The following is an 18,196-nucleotide window of genomic DNA, read 5'->3' on the forward strand; positions in this document are numbered from 1 at the left end:
CTTGGTATCTAGAAAAACTCTCACAGGTGTGTACCAAGAGGCAAGAATAAGAATGTTCATAGCAACACTGTTTATAGCAGTAAAAACCAAAACATATTCATCAATTGAAAAAAATGAATTTTAATAAATTGTGGCATATGCATATAATGAAATAGTGTATAGCACTAAACAGGAATGATCTAGTTCTGTAACAAATAACATGATTGAATATTAAAAGTAAAATGTTAATTACAGCCAGGCACAGTGGCTTGCATCTATAATCCCAGCTACTCAGAAGGCTGAGATGGGAGGATTGCTTGAGGCCAGGAGTTCAAGACCAGCCTAGGCAACATAACAAGATCTAGCTCTAAAAGAAATAAAAATAAAAAATGTTAGCTGGGCGTGGTGGCTCATGCTGTAATCCTAGCATGGCAGGCATCTGTAGTCCCAGCTACTAGGGAGGCTGAGGTGGGAGCATCACTTGAACCCAGGTGTTCGAAGCTGCAGTAAGCTGTGATAACACCAAAGAACCCTAGGGTGGGCAACAGAGCAAGACCCTGTCTCTTTAAAAACTTAAAAAAAAAAAAAAAAAAGTAACTACAAACAGCAAGTCCTGGAAAATTATATAAACCATGACACCATTTTTTAAAATTAAAAAACAAGCAAAATCTAGTGATACATACGTGAGTAAAAAACAACAATAAAACCAACTTTTTAAAAAGCAAAGAATAATAAAAAGAAAAAAATACAACCTAGTCATGCCCTCTTGGGGCAGGCTCCGGGATAAAAAAGCAGCAGATGGAAAGACGGAAGGTACGTGGAAGATTCTAGTTCTTAAGCTGAATGATAGGTCAATAAGTGCTCATTGTACAATTATGCTCTCATTTACATATGACACATATTCTTTTGTGTCATATCAGACAGAACATTTAACGTTAATTTAAAATACTTTATAAGAACCACAAGAAGAATTAACGTAGGTTTTAGTATTCTGTCAGTAAAACATAGGTGTCTATGTCTTGAATAACTTTAAAACAGCCTGAACTATGAAGTTAGCTCTATTCACCTTTTCTAATCCATTTTCGATGGAAGTATTACTATATGATTTTGATAACCATGAAGTAAGAGAGTATGCAGAAACAGCAATATACGGAGTGCACCTTTTTACCAAAAAAACCAGAAAGCCCATGTTTCTATTTGTTTCCTCACCCCATTCACAAGCATTAACAACTATACAGACAAAAGAAGCTGGGGAATATAAAAATCACTATGATTTCCTACATCAGTTACATAATAGTAGACTATTCAAATATAAGTTTAAGAGGGACAGTGACTTTTTTTTCTGTATCCCTTGGCATATAACTGATACTCACTAAATACTCTCTAAACGACTGACTAGATATCTGGCAAATGAATCACTGTGTGATTCCAGTGCAGTTTTACTGTCTCACCTACCAAAGATAACATTACAGTGCCCTCTGCTGTTTCTACTTCAAGTGGAAGTAAAGCAACCTGCTTTGCTACTCATAACATTACTCATCTTTAGTAGAAATCACACTGAAATAGTTAATTAACATATCTGCTGCATCTAAGGAGAACATGAATCAAAAACTAACATTTTTACCTTCTGAATTCAACTCATCAATATAAAATTTGAGGAATTTTACAAGTTTCAAAGTCTGCCTTTAATCTAAGTGGAAGCTAAAATAAGATGAAGTAATTTTTTAAAGTCATAAATAATAATCTGTATGTAAATCCTGTATCTCCTTTTCTTCTAAAGTATACCTTTTCTCAAATACTCCAATAATTTAAATGTCAGTATAGATCATGTAGTTTTTTCATTCAATAGTACAGATCCCAATCAAGTACCACGAAATTACAGTTGATGTTTAAGCAGTCAAAAATGTATATTTAGGGACTGGGAGTGGTGGCTCACACCTGTAATCCCAGCACTTTGGGAGGCAGGCAGATCATTTGAGGTCAGGAGTTTGAGACTAGCCTGGCCAACATGGTGAAATCCCATCTCTACTAAAAATACAAAATTAGCTGTGCATGGTGGTGCATGCCTGTAACCTCAGCTACTGAACCCAGGAGACAGAGGCTGCAGTAAGCCAAGGTTGCGTTCCTGCACTAGGTGACAGAGTAAGACTCTGTGTCAAAAAAAACAAGTGCATTTAACTTTTGACCCTCCAAAAACTTAAGTACTAATAGCCTACTGTTATACTGTTGACTAGAAGCCTTATACATAATACGAAGAGTCAACACATATTGTATATGTTGTATGTATTAAATATTGTATTATGTAACATAGCATGTACATAAGCTAAAGAAAATATTAAGAAAATCAGAAGAGAAAATACAATTATAGTACTATACTGTATTTACTGATATAAGTTTATGCCATCTATTTACAAGATGAATCATCAGTTTGAAATAGCAGCAACTACAACTGCAGACCTCAATCTACAGCTAAATATTAAGCAATTAAACTCTTTCTTGTAATGTCATGACCTTCGTCTGCTTCTTGGAGCAACTGAAGCGTCAACAGTGTTACTTCATATGGGTCCCACGGTGTTACTCGAGGTTTACAATATTGCATGAAATATGATGAAAATAGGCAAGAATGGTGAGAAATGACTTTTTAAAGCAATATGCAATTTACTGGAGCAAAGAACTTCATGCAGAGATGATTAGCATTTAAGTTTAGCATAAATCACACAGCATTTAAGTATGTATTCCCAACACCTGAGCTCATTGTAATAACAGGAAGTGGCTAGAAAATTATTACAGTAGTACAGTATGTACCAGTTAATGTTATGTAGTTACAATTTAATACTGTATCTTTATGTTTGTTTACATTTTTCTCAACTGGGAATGGCAACATGTACAGTGTGTGTGAAAAGTTTTGATAAATTTTTACTTTTGTAATAGATTTGTGTATATTTTAAAGTAGTGAGAAAATAAACTAGTACCTACATATATTTTATGCATTCATGATATACCTAACCTTTCCTTTATTTTTTCTATGTTTCTAAGGTACAGTTCATCTGTGAGTTTTAAATTGTCACAAATCTCAGAAAATTTTTCCAATATATTTATTTTTAAAAATACACATAGAAGTGGACTCGTGCAGTTTAAAGTTGTCTTGTTCAAGGGTCAACTGTACTTCACTTTAAAAGATATATGGTCTCTAACAAATGATTATACAGACCCAGCCTTTTAGTACTTGGCAGAGTACATTATAAAGTCATATCCAATATCATGATGCATATTTTTATTTATATATGCTTGAAATATATAACCTTAAGTAAATTTCTTCTATTCCAAGTAAAAAATATCTCCATTTGTAAAAACCCAGTTCCTAAGATAAAATATTTCAGTTAATATTTAAAATGCTATTCTATTTATAAAGCTCAGCAGTGCCATTCAGTTCACCTGAGTCCATGTCTAAATATATGAGGTAATTAAAGAAACTGAAGAATCCATTGAAATTATATGCCAAGTAAGTATCACAAGGCTGAACAACAAAACATAAAAATATTTTGAAGCTTGGTGCAGTTGCTCACGCCTGCAATGTCAGCATTTTGGGAAGCCAAGGCAGGAGGATTGCTTGAGTCCAGGAGTTTAAGATCAGCCTCAGCAATATAGGAAAACCCTGTGTCTACAAAAAATAATAATAAAAAAAAAAATTAGCTGGGCACATGCTTGTAGTCCCAGCTACTCAGGAGGCTGAGATGGGAAGATCGCTTGTGTCTGGGAGAAGTTGTGGCTGCAGCAAGCTGTGATTGTGCCACTGAACTCTAGCCTGGGTGTCAGAGTAAAACCCTGTCTCAAGAAAATCAAAAACAACATTTTGAGGTTTGTGTTCTTTTTCCTACTTTTAAGATTTCTACTTCCGAATGATAATTGTATAATAAATAATATTTATAAAATATTTTGAGTTACTGCATTTAAGAATGAAAAAAGGGCTAGGCACGGTGGCTCACACCTGTAATCCCAACACTTTGGGAGGCCAAGGCCACACGATCACTTGAGACCAAGAGTTCAAGACCACCCTGGGCAACATAGTGAGACCACATCTTTACAAAAAATTTTAAAAATTAATTGGGTGTGGTGGCACAAGCCTGGAGTCCTAGCTACTCAGGCGGCAGGAAGATCTCTTGAGCCTAGAAGTTCAAGGTTGCAGTGAGTTATGATTGTGCTATTGTACTCCAGCCTGGGTGACACAGTGAGTCCCCTGTCTCTAAAAAATAAGAATTAAGAAAAAAAAAAGGAATTTAGCATATTACTTTAAATCCTCTCTTTTTAGAAAAAAAAAATTACATACATACTATAACCAGTTAGAGTTACAGCAACTGATAAACAGCAACTGATCTAGACTAAAAAAGTTCATAGTTAGAAGAAACCTTTACCATTATCTCATTCAGTTCCTTTCCTAGGTCAATGAAATATAAGTCCCAGAACAGTAAACTGACTTGCAATAATCAGATAATTGTTCAGGAATCAATAATAAAACTTCCTAAATCAATATAATTTCCTATATTATTCATCAATAAAGTTAAAATCTTCATCTAATTTATGATGCAGTAAAATTTTAACTATTTTGTTATACTTGAATGCAACAAACTAACAGTTTCCTTCTATCTTTGAATAACAGTAGAAGGAAGACACACTGGACTAGTAACCAATTCTAAATTCTTGGATATTTGTGCTGTCTTAGCTTCAGGCTCTCCTCTATAAAATTAATGCTTTATTAGATAATTTCTGAAGTTCCTTTCACCTCAGCAATTATATGATTTTTAATATAAAAATTGCCCCTCTTACTCCCTAGCTAACTATAAAAATTTTTAGGGGCAGGAATCATGTACATCCATTATGTACATCCAAAAGTTGGCAGTGTCTGCTGCTCCCTGCCCCAAAAAACTCTCAGTAAAATCTGTTGACGTGAATTGGATATAATTTTCAAGGATACATCTTCTAAATCCCTAAGGTAAAACACGTTTCACTTATAAAATACCCAAAGTATAAAACAATTTTCATAATCAAATTATTAAGTAAAAATTCTGACAAACGTGTTTCTCCCATTCCTATGGCAGTGAAATCCTTGTGCTATAACTATGCCTTGTGATAACTGTAGAAAGAAATACTATGAAGAAGAGGTCCCAAATTATGAGTTAGATAATTAAGTAAACAATGCATCTTTAGATAATCAAGATGTAAGTATACAAACACTACCTATGAATCTCAGATGGACAATGAGAACAGATGGGGCACTGGGTACTAAATGACCATTTATATTCTTTACTTTGTATTTCAATTCCTGGAAAGAAAAGTAGAAGACTTAATAATTCAAAATTGAAACACCATTTGCCTTTCATAATAATTACACATCAAAATATTATCATGTCCCCAAACATGCCGTTCAAGCTTTAGCTACTTACTTGATGGCCCAAGGACATCTTTGCTATCACCAAGAAGCTTTTAAGGCAGGGTAATTGAGCAGCAAACAAATACAGTCCAAATCAGGAAGAAGCAAAATGCATCAGGATGGAAACAGCAGTGAAACAAAAGGACAAGGAAAATAGCATTAGTTTATAAGTAGAAAGCACATGCACATCAATAGTAATAACCGTAATAATTTATAAGAAAATTCCTTTTCCACACACAAAAAAAGATCTTGGATTAAGCAGTATCAAATATTTGTTTTGTTTTTAGAAAATGAAGGTGGTAAGAAAAAATGGATCGCCTAAGTATTTCGTTTTGAAAATTAAGTCAAAAATTACTTTCAATTATAATTCAAGATATGAGTTAGTAAAGGTAAAAATTACACAGAAATTTAAGAGACAGCCAAGTTATGCATTCCTTAAATTTAAGGTGGTTTAAAAACTATATAACACCCATGCACTATTAAAGATTAGTTCTGCATGCCATGAAAGCACGTAACACTACAAGGAGGTTTAGTATGTTTCTTCTACAAAAGAGTAAGGAACATTTATTGAGTACTTGTTACATGCCAAGCATTGTGTGAAGAGCATCTACAGACGCATCAACAAAGTAGAAAAAATTTTTTCTCAAATGTCAAAAAAAAAAACATAGAAACATTAATTAGAAACAAGTTTTATTAAGTCAGACAAAATTTTCTTAGGGCCCAGTAAAAATCAAGCATAATACTTCGAGCTACTGGTCTTTGGGAAGTCAGAAGATCCAACCCTTGAATGAAGAACTTGCAGTCAACTAAAAGAAACAGGAAAAAGGCTGCTGACCTTCTGTTTGTAACTATTTTAACATAAATTACTCTAAATGTTGCCTATGGATAAGTGCTTTGGTTCTGGTAGGAACAGAGTTCTCAGCTCTCCTTCACTTTAAATACCAAATACAGTAACATATCAAAACAAATGCAATAACAGAAACAAAAAATTCCCGATAATTACATTATTTGTTGGTCTTAAAGAGGCTTGAGGATCTTAACTGACTGTGACAAAACAAGTTAGCAGTTGTTTGCTTTAGGCTTTTGTGACCTCCTTGGATAAAATCTTGGACCTATTCCTTCCCTAAGTGATGGCTTTTTACAATACCTGAAATGATCTTCTAATGCCTTGAAGGCATTTGCTCTATTCATGTTTGTGCAGTTTCCCATTTAATCTCATTCTTTTGTTTTACATACAAACTAAAGTTGACAAAGTTATATTCTCCTTGGCTCAAGCAATCCTCCAGCCTCCGCCTCCACCTCCCAAAGTGACGGAATTACCGATGTGAGCCACCACACCAGGCCCTAAATCACTTCTAATGAACAGAATACAGCAAAAGTGATGGGATATCTCTTCTGGGATTAGATTATAAAGAGACTGTGACTTCCATCTTGCATGCAGTTTCTCAGTCTCTTGTAGAAAGATTACCCTGGGGAACCACTGTCACTTCATATGTCAGTCTTGTAGAGAGGCCCACTAGGTGAAAGAACTATGGTGTTAGTGAGGTCGGCCAACACCACTAGGTGAACTTCGAAGCAGATCTCCTACTCCACCCTCCACCCCCAGTCAGTCTTTCTTTTTTTGTTTTTTGAGGCAGAGTCTCGCTCTGCTGCCCAGGCTGGAGTGCAGTAGTGTGATCTCGGCTCACTGCCTCACTGCAGTAGTGTGATCTCCGCCTCCCAGGTTCAAGTGATTCTTCGGCCTCAGCCTCCCAGTAGCTGGGTCTACAGGCACGTGCCACCACACCTGGTTAATTTTTGTATTTTTAGTAGAGATGGGGTTTCACCATATTGGCCAGGCCAGTCTCGAACTCCTGATCTTGTGATCCACCCACCTCAGCCTCCCAAAGTGCTGGGATTACAGCATGAGCCACTGCACCCAGTGTAGTCAGTTTTATTTTGAATAAGATGGGGAACCACTGGATGGTTTTGAGAAGATAATTGACACGGTCTGATTATATTTTAACAGAATCACTGTGATTGCTATGTTGATAACGGACTAGAGAGACAAAGGTATAACCACTTCGGAGGTTACTGCTATAATCTAGGAGAGAGGGTGAATCATGGACCAAAGTGTTAGCAGTGAAGGTGATGAAAAGTAGCTGAGCTCCAAATATATTTTGAAAATAGAGGAAACAAGATTTCTAAATAGACCAAATGTGAGATAAAAGAAAAAAAGGCAGGAACAAAGTAATGTCAAATGTTGGGGTTTGAGCACCTGGAAGGATGGGACTGTCATTATCTGAGACAGAAAAGATAGTGAGAGCAGCTAGTTTACAGGGAGAAATATAAGGAGCTCACTTTGGATCAAACTAAGTTTGAAATGCATGCCAGACATTCATCCAAGTGGAAATGTCAAGTAAGCAGTTGGATATACAAATCTGTAAAGGGAAATGTTCAGGCTGGTAAGAAAAATATAAATTATGATAAATATGAGAGTTATGATATATGACCTGAATGGCTTAATCATAAGAGATTGGAAAATGCCATAGGATAAAAGAACAGGCCCTAGAAAAACATGTATTATAACGAACAACACAACTAAGAATCACACTCAAACACTGCAAATGCAAAGCTGAAACACAATGAAAAATAAACATGGCTTCAGAAACCTTCCTCAAAAGGATATGGATACAAAGCACTAAACTAGGAGTTAAGCGAAATCATCCTTCCAGAGTTGCTTGTAAGTGATGTCAATGGGAAACAGGATATAAGTAACTGAGGATTACATATCAAATTTACAAAGTAACATATACATCACTGAAGTCTTCTGCACATGGCTAAACTGCCCCATACTAATTCTTACCACTTCGAGGACCTGGGTCAAATTTGTACAGTACCATGTTGTATAACACACGAATAAAAACAATGTGAAATTACTGTTGTGGAACCACTGTACCCAATTACCTTGTACAATATTTAAAAAGTAAAATGCTAGGCGTTCTTCTTGGTTTTTGTTAAAGAACCTAAATAAAGCTAGAATCTCAGAGAATCCAAGAACAGCTTCTCAGTTTATTCAGAAAAAGGTCATCATGGGCGCCTTGCAGCCCCAACTACATGGGAGACTGAGGCAGGAGGATTGCTTGAGCCCAGGAGTTCAAGGCTGCAGTGTACCATGATCCATGATCCATGATCGCACCTGTGAATAGCCACTGCACTCCAGCCTGAGCAACATAGTGAGACCCTGTCTCTAAAAAGAAAGTTTCTCTAATTGACTCTATTTCAGTAACTTATGTTTACCATTATCCCACAATGTCCAGTTATCTCACTAATTTTGTTATATCGATAAGATATATTGGTAACTATATCGATAATAAAAGTTTCAGACATATTACCAAAGTATTTAAAAGCATGAAATATTTATAGCCATTACCCAAATGTTTACTAATTTTAGTCTATAAATCTCAGAAATAGTGCACTATGCAAAAAAATGTGATTGTATTTTATTGTATGTCTAAATATTTGCCACCTCATCTATAATTAGCAGTAAACACACAACCTTTAGGGCCTGGGAAACTTCTCAGTCTCAAACCACAATGGAAGGCCACACTACTAAAGAAGTAATCCCACGCAATCTATAGCTTTGATTCCATTCCCTTTGGCACAGCACTTTCCTCTTAATATACATCATGGCTTGATTTAACTCATCTGACTCATGACAAAGAGCTCATCAAGCACTGATGTAGCCGGTGGCACCTCTTCACCCAATAAAGTTGATCAAGTTGTTACAGTAGCAATTCTGCTACAGCTGGCTCTGAGAAACTACAATTCAGAAAGAGTATACAAAACATCTGAAGAATGCTCTATTTAGCATTATTATAAGCCCTTAGAATAAGAAACTTCAGAGAGAGCTATATAGTGCAGCTGAGAACTGTCTGTTCTTTTAACAGGAGTCATCACTCTACACTTAGCTGAATTTTTAATATTCCTGTAATCATCTGCAAAACGTACTTGTGCACATTTTACCCCTGAGTTTCATGGGAGAGATTTTAAAGGAGTATTTGTCTTGGAACTACAGCTTTTCACTGTTGGATAAAGAATATGATCTGGCTTACCAAGCAGATATTTAAAAATAACCTAATCGCACTTTTGATCCAGCAATTCCCCTTCTAGGAATATTAATAAGGGGATCATACAAAATGTTCAAAAAGATGTGTCCAGCTGGGCGCGGTGGCTCACGCCTGTAATCCCAGGACTTTGGGAGGCTGAGGCAGGTAGATCACGAGGTCAGGAGATCGAGACTTTCCTGGCTAACACGGTGAAACCCCGTCTCTACTAGAAATACAAAAAATTAGCTGGGTGTGGTGGCGGGCACCTGTAGTCCCAGCTACTTGGGAGGTTGAGGCAGGAGAATGGCGTGAACCTGGGAGGTGGAGCTTGCAGTGAGCCAAGATAGTGCCACTGCACTCCAGCCTGGGCAACAGAGCGAGACTCCATCTCAAAAAAAAAAAAAATGTGTCCATGGATATTTACCACAACACCATTTACAGTAATCTAAAGAAGTAACCTGTTTTAAACAGGGTAATAAAATACCTTCACACAATGAAATAGCATGAAGTCATTAAAGTTTCTTTTTCCAGCCAGGTGCAGTGGCTCTCACCTGTAATCCCAGCACTTTGGGAGGCCAAGACATGAGGATCACTTGAGGTCAAGAGTTTGAGACCAGTCTGGCCAACATGGTGAAACCCTGCCTCTATTAAAAATACAAAAATTAGCCACGCGTGGTGGTACGCGCCTGTAATCCCAGATACTCTGGAGTCTGAGGCAGGAAAATTGCTTGAACCTGGGTGAAGGTAGCAGTAAGCCGAGATCACACCACTGCACTCCTGGGCGAAAGAGCAAGACTCTGTCCCCCGACACACACAAAAAAGGTTTATTCTTCACCTACTAAAAAACATGCATTATATATTGGCTTTTAAAAGCTTATAAAGAAGCTTGTATGATATGACCCTACCTTTATAAATTTTATTATACACATACAAACTTGGGAAAGATGCCACCAAAATATCAATAGTAGTTAACTTTAGGAGGTAGGATTTTACTTATATTTTTCTGTATTGTTTAAATATGGTACACTAGTATGCATTATTTTTACAGTCAAAAAAACTTACATTTTGGAAAAAATATAAACAGTGTTTAACTGATATTTTTCAATCTACACTAGCTTATTTCTTATTATGACATAATTATCTGTGATTAAGTATAGTGGGAAGTATATTTTAAGAATCCAACTTGAAATCCTAAAAAGATGAAAAAATGTTAACATGTCGCACACAGCACCACATATTACTCACTGTCTCTTGAACTTCAGCAACTTCTGAATATGGCAATATCTAAAAAGAAAACAAATTTTCTCAGGAGTGATTTAATCTCATACACTTAAATCTGAATCTAGAGAGCACCCAGAATTTATCAAATGAATTAAGTGGTGCAATAATCTTTTAAGTAATAGCTATTTTTCAAAATTACTTCTACACTGAAAATTGAATCTTTTTAAAAAAATCTTCTTCTAGACCGGGCGTGGTGGCTAATGCCTGTAATCCCAGCACTTTGGGAGGCTGAGGCAGGCGGATCATTTGAGGCCAGGAGTTCGAGACCAGCCTGGCCAACATGGTGAAATGGCATCTCTACTAAAAATACAAAAAATTAGCCAGGCGTGGTGGTGGGTGCCTGTAATCCCAGCTACTTGGGAGGCTGAGGCAGGAGAATCGCTTGAACCCGGGGGGATGGAGGTTGCAGCAAGCCAAGATTGTGCCATTGCACTCCAGCCTGGACAAGAACAAAAAACCCTGTCTCCAAAAAAAAAAAAAAAAAAATCTTTTTTTCAATCTGAGTCATCAGGAAATTACAGTTAATTTGCCAACCTGTGGAGTCTTCTCTGGCATTGGCCTGGTACTTTTTCACACTTTATATCCTTCCTTTATGTATTTAAGTCTATCAGTCTTCTCATGTAAGCCTCTTTTGGTTTCTAAGAATACTCCTCTGCTCTGGCTTCTCTTCTATTTTCCTGCCTCCACACTTAGTCCTCCCAGCCAATAAGTGAATGGCCATTACCAGTGCTCAATCTCAACTATTTGTTGTTCTTCCTCTACCGGCTCTTTTCCTGCAGGTTCCATTGATGCTCAAGGCTCATTTATTACCTATATTCAGATAACTTCCTAGTTTCTTCTTCATACCTAGCATATCTCCAAAACTTCAAAACATTTCTATGTATATGTTTGGACATATAATGTACATTATTGCATATCCTTCTAGTTCTAAAATTATGTTAACAAAGGAAGGGCTTTACATCTTTGTATCAGGGATAGTAGTCAGCTTTCTCTCAGAAACCAGCTTCCATGCTGATTTGCCCATTTTTCTTTCAAACACTCAGGCATAAACCCTTGATTCATCTGAGACATTTCCCCCAATATCGGATTAAATTATTAAATTCTGATTTTTTTGCCTCTATGGTGCCTATTTCACATTCAGTCTTTTTTTTCACTTCCCATTAGTGCCCCCTATGTCAGACCCACATCACCTTATGTGTCAATTTCTGCATCTCCCTTTCAGTAGATGTCCCTGCCTGCAGTCTCAGCCCACTCATTCATTTACTATGCTACATACCAGAATTTAAAAACATGATAAAAACATAGTCCCTACTGCCAAGATCACCACACATAGAAGACAGTATGTATTACGGTTTATTCAACACTAACATAAGTGATCTCCAGTCTACCCAACATTACTCATTCTTCAAGCTATCCCATCATTAGCATGCCACTTAACTTCTTTCTGTGAGGTTCCTTTTTCTCCTTTGTAAATGCACTGATTATTAAACCTTACACATTTCTAGAATTGTTATGAGGCTTAATAGTTTACATGAGTATTCTATATAAATTTGTTTTGAAAATCAGTATATAGACATAAGGCAGAATTACTTATTATTAAAACAAATGAGAAAGACTAAGAAAGGACCCAGAAAAAAGTGATTAATTTACCAACTTAATTTTCTAGGCAGTCACTCTGGCCTCATTTCTCCTCCACTAAAGAAAGTCTGGTGGCACCCTGTTCTTTTAAAAATAAGCCCCCAACACGGATAGTTAAAATATTTTACAGTTTGGCCCAACTATCCATCCCACAGAAATAATGATTTTCTACGAGACAGTCTCACATCTCCACTTAACTCAAACTCCACTTAGCTAAAATTCTGCCTAGTAAAACTAATTGTTTAAAGTGATCTGTAATTTTCTCCCTACTTTCTTTTTGCTTCCCTACTCAATAGCTTGAAATTTTTATATGTATTTTCTGTCTTTCTCCACTCCAATGTTAGCTCCACTGGAGTGGGAATTTTGTCTATTTTGTTCACTGCTACATCTCTTAAAACTAGAACAGAGCTTGGCACCATAGCAGACACTCAACAAACCCCTCACTTTGAGAGCTCAAACTGCCAATTCTGCTACCTACGTTCAAGATGAAGTTATCATTCTCCAACTCTGACTTTCTAATGTGAATTCTTTGATAATTCATAATTATCTCACAGTATTGTCTCTCTTGTTATATAAATAAATAAACAATTCAATTGTTATTTAACTTTTCTCCACCATTATAATGGTCTAGTACAGTGCTGTCACAATAGAACTTTCTACAACGATGGAAATAGTGCATATCTGTAATGTCCAACAGGGTAGCTACTACCTACATGTAGCTATTGAAATCTTGAAATGTGGCTAGTAAAACTAAGGAACAATTTTTAATTTAATTAGGTTAACTTTAAATTAGTAACATGTGGGAAGTGGCTACACTATCAGACAACTCAGGTCTAGCACAGCCTTACCGTTCCCTAGCTCAACCTAACACTGACCACTCCTCTAGCATTTGCCACTGCTGACCACTCCTTTTCTGAAAACTCTGCCCCTTCTTAGTTTCCAACCTATTTTCTCTTTCTCCTCCCTCTCTCTGGCTCCCCTACATCCTAGAATCTCTCATTTCCATTCAACATGATTTCCTCATGTGATTCCATTGACTTGATTTTTTAAAGAGCTCAGTTCACCACTAACTCCCCAAATCAGTTTCCTACCTTACCCTCTCCTGAGCTGCAGCCTCTCAAGGCCATTCCAATGATTCTCCTGGTGAATTCATTCTTCTTATATAAAGCATGACATCCTTGATAATGGATTTCCTGACCTCCCACTGCAGGCATAACAAATAGATATTCCATCTGTCTTGTCACTGCTTCCTTCTATTATCAGGTCGGATTGCAGGGGAAGGCCCACGGAGCTCCATGTGTTCCTAGGAACACTGACCCTGTACCTCCACCTTCCTGAGGAGGAGGAAAGACCCTTCACTCACCCCTTCCCACAACCCCGACTGCTTACAGACTAACCACTACTGTCTGCCCAACAGATATGCAAGCTTTACACTTAGTTCTTATTTCTGCCTAGAAAACTTCCTTTAGGATTCTGCTCAAAAGCTACTTCATCAGAATACTTGCATAATATTCCCAGGAAATAGCACTCATCCCCTATTTTGTTACTCTCTCTCCTTCTTACCCTGCTTTATTTTTCATCACAGCAATCATCTCATAACACAGTTCATATTTATATATTTTTTTCTTTCTCTACTCAAATGTTAGCTCCACTAGAGTGGGAATTTTGTCTATTTTGTTCACTGCTATATCCCTTAAAACTAGAACAGAGCCTGGCACCATTGTGGACATTCAACAAATACTGAATGAACAAAGACAAGAAAAGAAAAAAAAAAAAGAGGCTTAGTGATTACAACCCTAATACCTAGCACAAAGTCTCTGGCCATCTTATAAGCCCAAATTCCATCACTAAGAATCCCCTCATTCTTTTCCTTAAATAGTTCTGTCCTGCATAAAATAACATTGTTACAGATTCACAATCAGTTTTTGGTAATGAAACATGAATTATATTTCTTCTGGCACTGGCAGTCTCTTGCCATGATTCATCCAACCTCCTTTATCAAGATCTTCACATACAAGAGAAGCTCAAAATTAACCAATATGATTTTCACTTGTAACTAATGGCATGCATCTGGTGAGACTGCTGGTGGACTCTGTGGTTCGGAAACCAGAAAAAGTTTACTGCCCACTAAAAGAATTAAAGCCATAACGTTGAGCTTTAACTTCATTAACATTTTCCTCTAAATCTGGCCTAACCAGCCACAGTTGCCTGAAAAGGTTATAAAATAGCACAACCGAAACCATATTATCACATCACAATCATGCCAGGTGATATGAGAACTGGCTATATGAGCTGACATATACATAAATATTTCAGTGTCTGATGCTTCATCTTATGACCTGTTTCACACATTTCAATTGTCAATCTGAAATAAAAGCTCATCTTACTTGAAATTTCATTTTGGCCAATTCTTTGCATTCTTACATAGAGATATGTGAGCCTACATTCTAGATTAAATCATGACTGAGATCTAAATTAAGACATAAGAGCTGCAAAAAAAATACCTTCATGCCTTCTAGATTTCTATTCCATTTCTAACAAATCACTGATTAGTATATCACACTGCATAGCATCAAGCCACGGGCAAGACTGCTAATAATAACATGGAAACGTCAACCCCCATGACTCATCAATCTACCACACATAAGAATGCAGTTAGCAACTGTTCCTCATGTCTCTGCAACTACATGGTGCCCAAATGTCAAAATATTCAGCCTAGATTAAAAAAGTCAAAATTATTAATAGTTACAGGAAAATAAAGCTTTGGATTAAACAAAATAGATCATGTATCACATATTTTTCAATGTATACAAAAAATTATATTAGGTAATGAATATAAAAACCTTAAAAAGATGCTTAAAAGTCTAGGTGTAATATAGATGAGTTTATAACAAAAAAAAATAGCCCTTTCTTTCAATAAGAGAATTCGAATATTTACATTTAGATCCTAGTGCTGTCTGTCTAGCTAACTGACTTTATGCAAATTACTCTTTCAGAACCTTGGTTTCTTCATCTTTTAAAAACAGAGTAACATCTACCTTACAGTATTATAGAAAGGATTAAATGAGGAACTGTACGGAACACCAAGCCTCTGTACACCTCCGCTTGGATACACATCTCAAACTCAGCATGTGGAAAACTGACTTCATCTTTCCTCTCTCTGCCCCTGCTCTTCTTCCTATATTTTCTCCCTTAATGAATGGTACCTCCCACCAAATCACACAACAGAGAAACCTTTAAGTCACTCTAAACTTCTCCTTCACTTTTATTTTCCTCATCTATATTCTCCTCCACTCCTAATATTAAGTCCAGGACAAGGTCCTAAAGTTCTACATAGTCTATCATGTTTATCCTTTATTTCTCATGTCCACAGTTACTGCTACTACCTGCCACCTGAATTTCTTACACCTAAGTAGTTTATACTGGTATCACAGAGAGCCTTCTAAAGTTGTTCAACAACATGGTTGAACCACTTCAATGGTTTTGGACTTGGTAGGCTCCCACAGCCTACCAAAACTGGAGAGAAAAACATTTAACCCCATCTTCAAGGCTCTTCGCAATTTTGTCAATCTTATGTCATGCATTCCTCCAAACACCCATGAATCCTACACATCACAAAAGTGACAAACTGATAATTACTTTCACTTCTTCAAACACACCATGTTGTTGAACAATTTACTTGTTACTCTCACAGCTCCTTTTGTCTACAATGCCATTCTCACCTTCACCAGGCAAATACCTAAGTTCCTTTCAACACTCAGGTTAAGCATTACCTCGTCTAAAAACACTTTTTCGATAATGACTTTTCAACTCCACTAAAATAAGTGACTCTTATGATCCCTTCTGCATCGTATATGGTCATCTATAACAGTGTCATCTCATCCAGTATGAATTAATGTTAAACACATTAATGCCCTAAAACTTATAGAAAGAAAATGTAATTCGATATGCAAAGGCCTGAGTTCAAGGCCTGACTCCATCGTCTACTTCTTGTATAGCTCAGGAAAAGCTACATAATTTCCCTTTATCTCAGTTTCTGCATCTGTAAAATGAGGATACCACCATCTTAACATCATTTTTAAGATTCTACATGTTTAGTACATGTAAAATTGGTCTTTAGTATCTTCCTGAAACCACACATCCAGTCAATCACCAGGTCCTGCTGATTTGCATCTCTAATTCCTTTTACATAGTTTCTATTCTGCTGCCACTACCACAGAAGTTTTAATTGCCTTTTATCTAGATTTCACAAGAGCATGCTAACTTATTCCCTGAACTAACCACCTCTATTTCTATGGTTTTCAACCTTAGTTGCACATCAAAATCAACTAACGAACTTTAAAAGGTACTAATATATGCAACTCACCCTCTGAGATTCTAATTCAATTGAATAGGAATGTAGCTGTGCATCAGTTTTTGAAAATATCCCAGATAAATCTAACGTTCAATTGGTTGCCCCACCAATACTCCACAATTTTGCCATGCTGATATTCCTAAACCACAACTCTGAACAGGCTGGTTCCCTGCTCCAAAATCTTCAACAATTTGATACTGTGTTAACAACAAAGATCCCAAACAGTAAAAGTAGTATTCAAGGCCCCGTATGATCTGATTCAAAGAGACGCAGTATAGGAAAGTGATTAAAGGTTCACCCCTGGAGTCAAAATGTATCCCAGCTCCGCTACTTACCAGATGTGTGTCCTTGTCTCTGTATCCTCATAATTCTATCTATCTCAGGGTTATTTTTAAGATTAAATGAGTTTATGGGCAAGGCACTTTGAATAGCTGGTGGCACACAGTGGAAATTTAATAAACATTAATTGTTATTCATTTCTATTAGCTTTATTTTCTACTAATTCCCCTAATGCAGCCAACAGTTTTACGCATAAGACCTAAATAAAACCTGCTCTAAACACAGTATAGGCATGAATCTACGAAGGTACTATGTGTAGAATGTACTTAATGAAGGTACGTTAGTTTGCTGAATCCAATAAACGTTTAAATAAAATAAAATAAATTTAAAAAACATAAAATTTAAAAAAATATTTTGATTTAAAGTCCAACCAAATCTCCACTTGTCTGTCTAGTGACAGTATAATAATGAACAGATTTTTATCCATACCTCAACTTAGTAGGTTTTCATTAACTTGTGACTGCTTCAGAAATCAACTTAAGTTTAATATGGTGAAAACAGTAGCTTTGGAGCAAGAGCAAGCTTAGGATGGGGGGATAAATTTATATACATGCATTTGTGTATGTACACACATACATATATACATAAAATTTAATTTTGTGTGTATATGTATAAAAATAATATTAAATTTCTGGAGGGCAGGCAGAGTCTCATTCTGTCGCCCAAGCTGGGGTGCAGTGGCATGATCTTGGCTCACTGCAGCCTCAACCACCAGGGCTCTAGCAATCCTCCTACCTCAGCCTCTTGAGTAGCTGGGACCACAGGCACATGCCACCACGACCGGCTAATTTTTTTTATTATTTGTAGAAACAAGGTCTCGCTATGTTGCCCAGGCTAGTCCTCAACTCCCAGGCTCAAGCAATCCTCCTGCCTCAGCCTCCCAAAGTGCTAGGATTACAGGTGTGAGCCATTGCAACCAGCCCCAAATTAAATTTTATGTCTATAGGTACATATGTACATAGACAAATACATACATAAATTCATCACCCAATCCTCAAGCTTCTCTTGCTCCGTTGTTGCTATTTTCACCCTATTAAACTTAAGTTGACTTCTGAAGCAGTGACTTCTGAAGCAATCACAACTTAATGA

At 36.7% G+C, this 18,196-nt stretch overlaps 1 protein-coding gene across 21 annotated transcripts in view; it reads right to left on the minus strand.

The window, feature by feature from the left end:
- Window positions 1–18,196, minus strand: part of OSBPL8 (oxysterol binding protein like 8) — a 220,619-nt gene that overhangs the window by 109,670 nt on the left and 92,753 nt on the right. For 6 of the 21 annotated variants that reach the window (XM_077952324.1, XM_077952323.1, XM_015152282.3 and 3 more), the window contains 1 exon segment: window positions 5,421–5,457. The exons of 6 other annotated variants lie outside the window; for them this stretch is intronic. In XM_077952324.1, the coding sequence (XP_077808450.1) occupies window positions 5,421–5,457 (37 nt within the window). 21 annotated transcript variants of the gene reach the window in all.

Source organism: Macaca mulatta, chromosome 11 (genome assembly GCF_049350105.2).
Source record: "Macaca mulatta isolate MMU2019108-1 chromosome 11, T2T-MMU8v2.0, whole genome shotgun sequence".
In the NCBI taxonomy this organism is placed as follows: Eukaryota; Metazoa; Chordata; class Mammalia; order Primates; family Cercopithecidae; genus Macaca; species Macaca mulatta.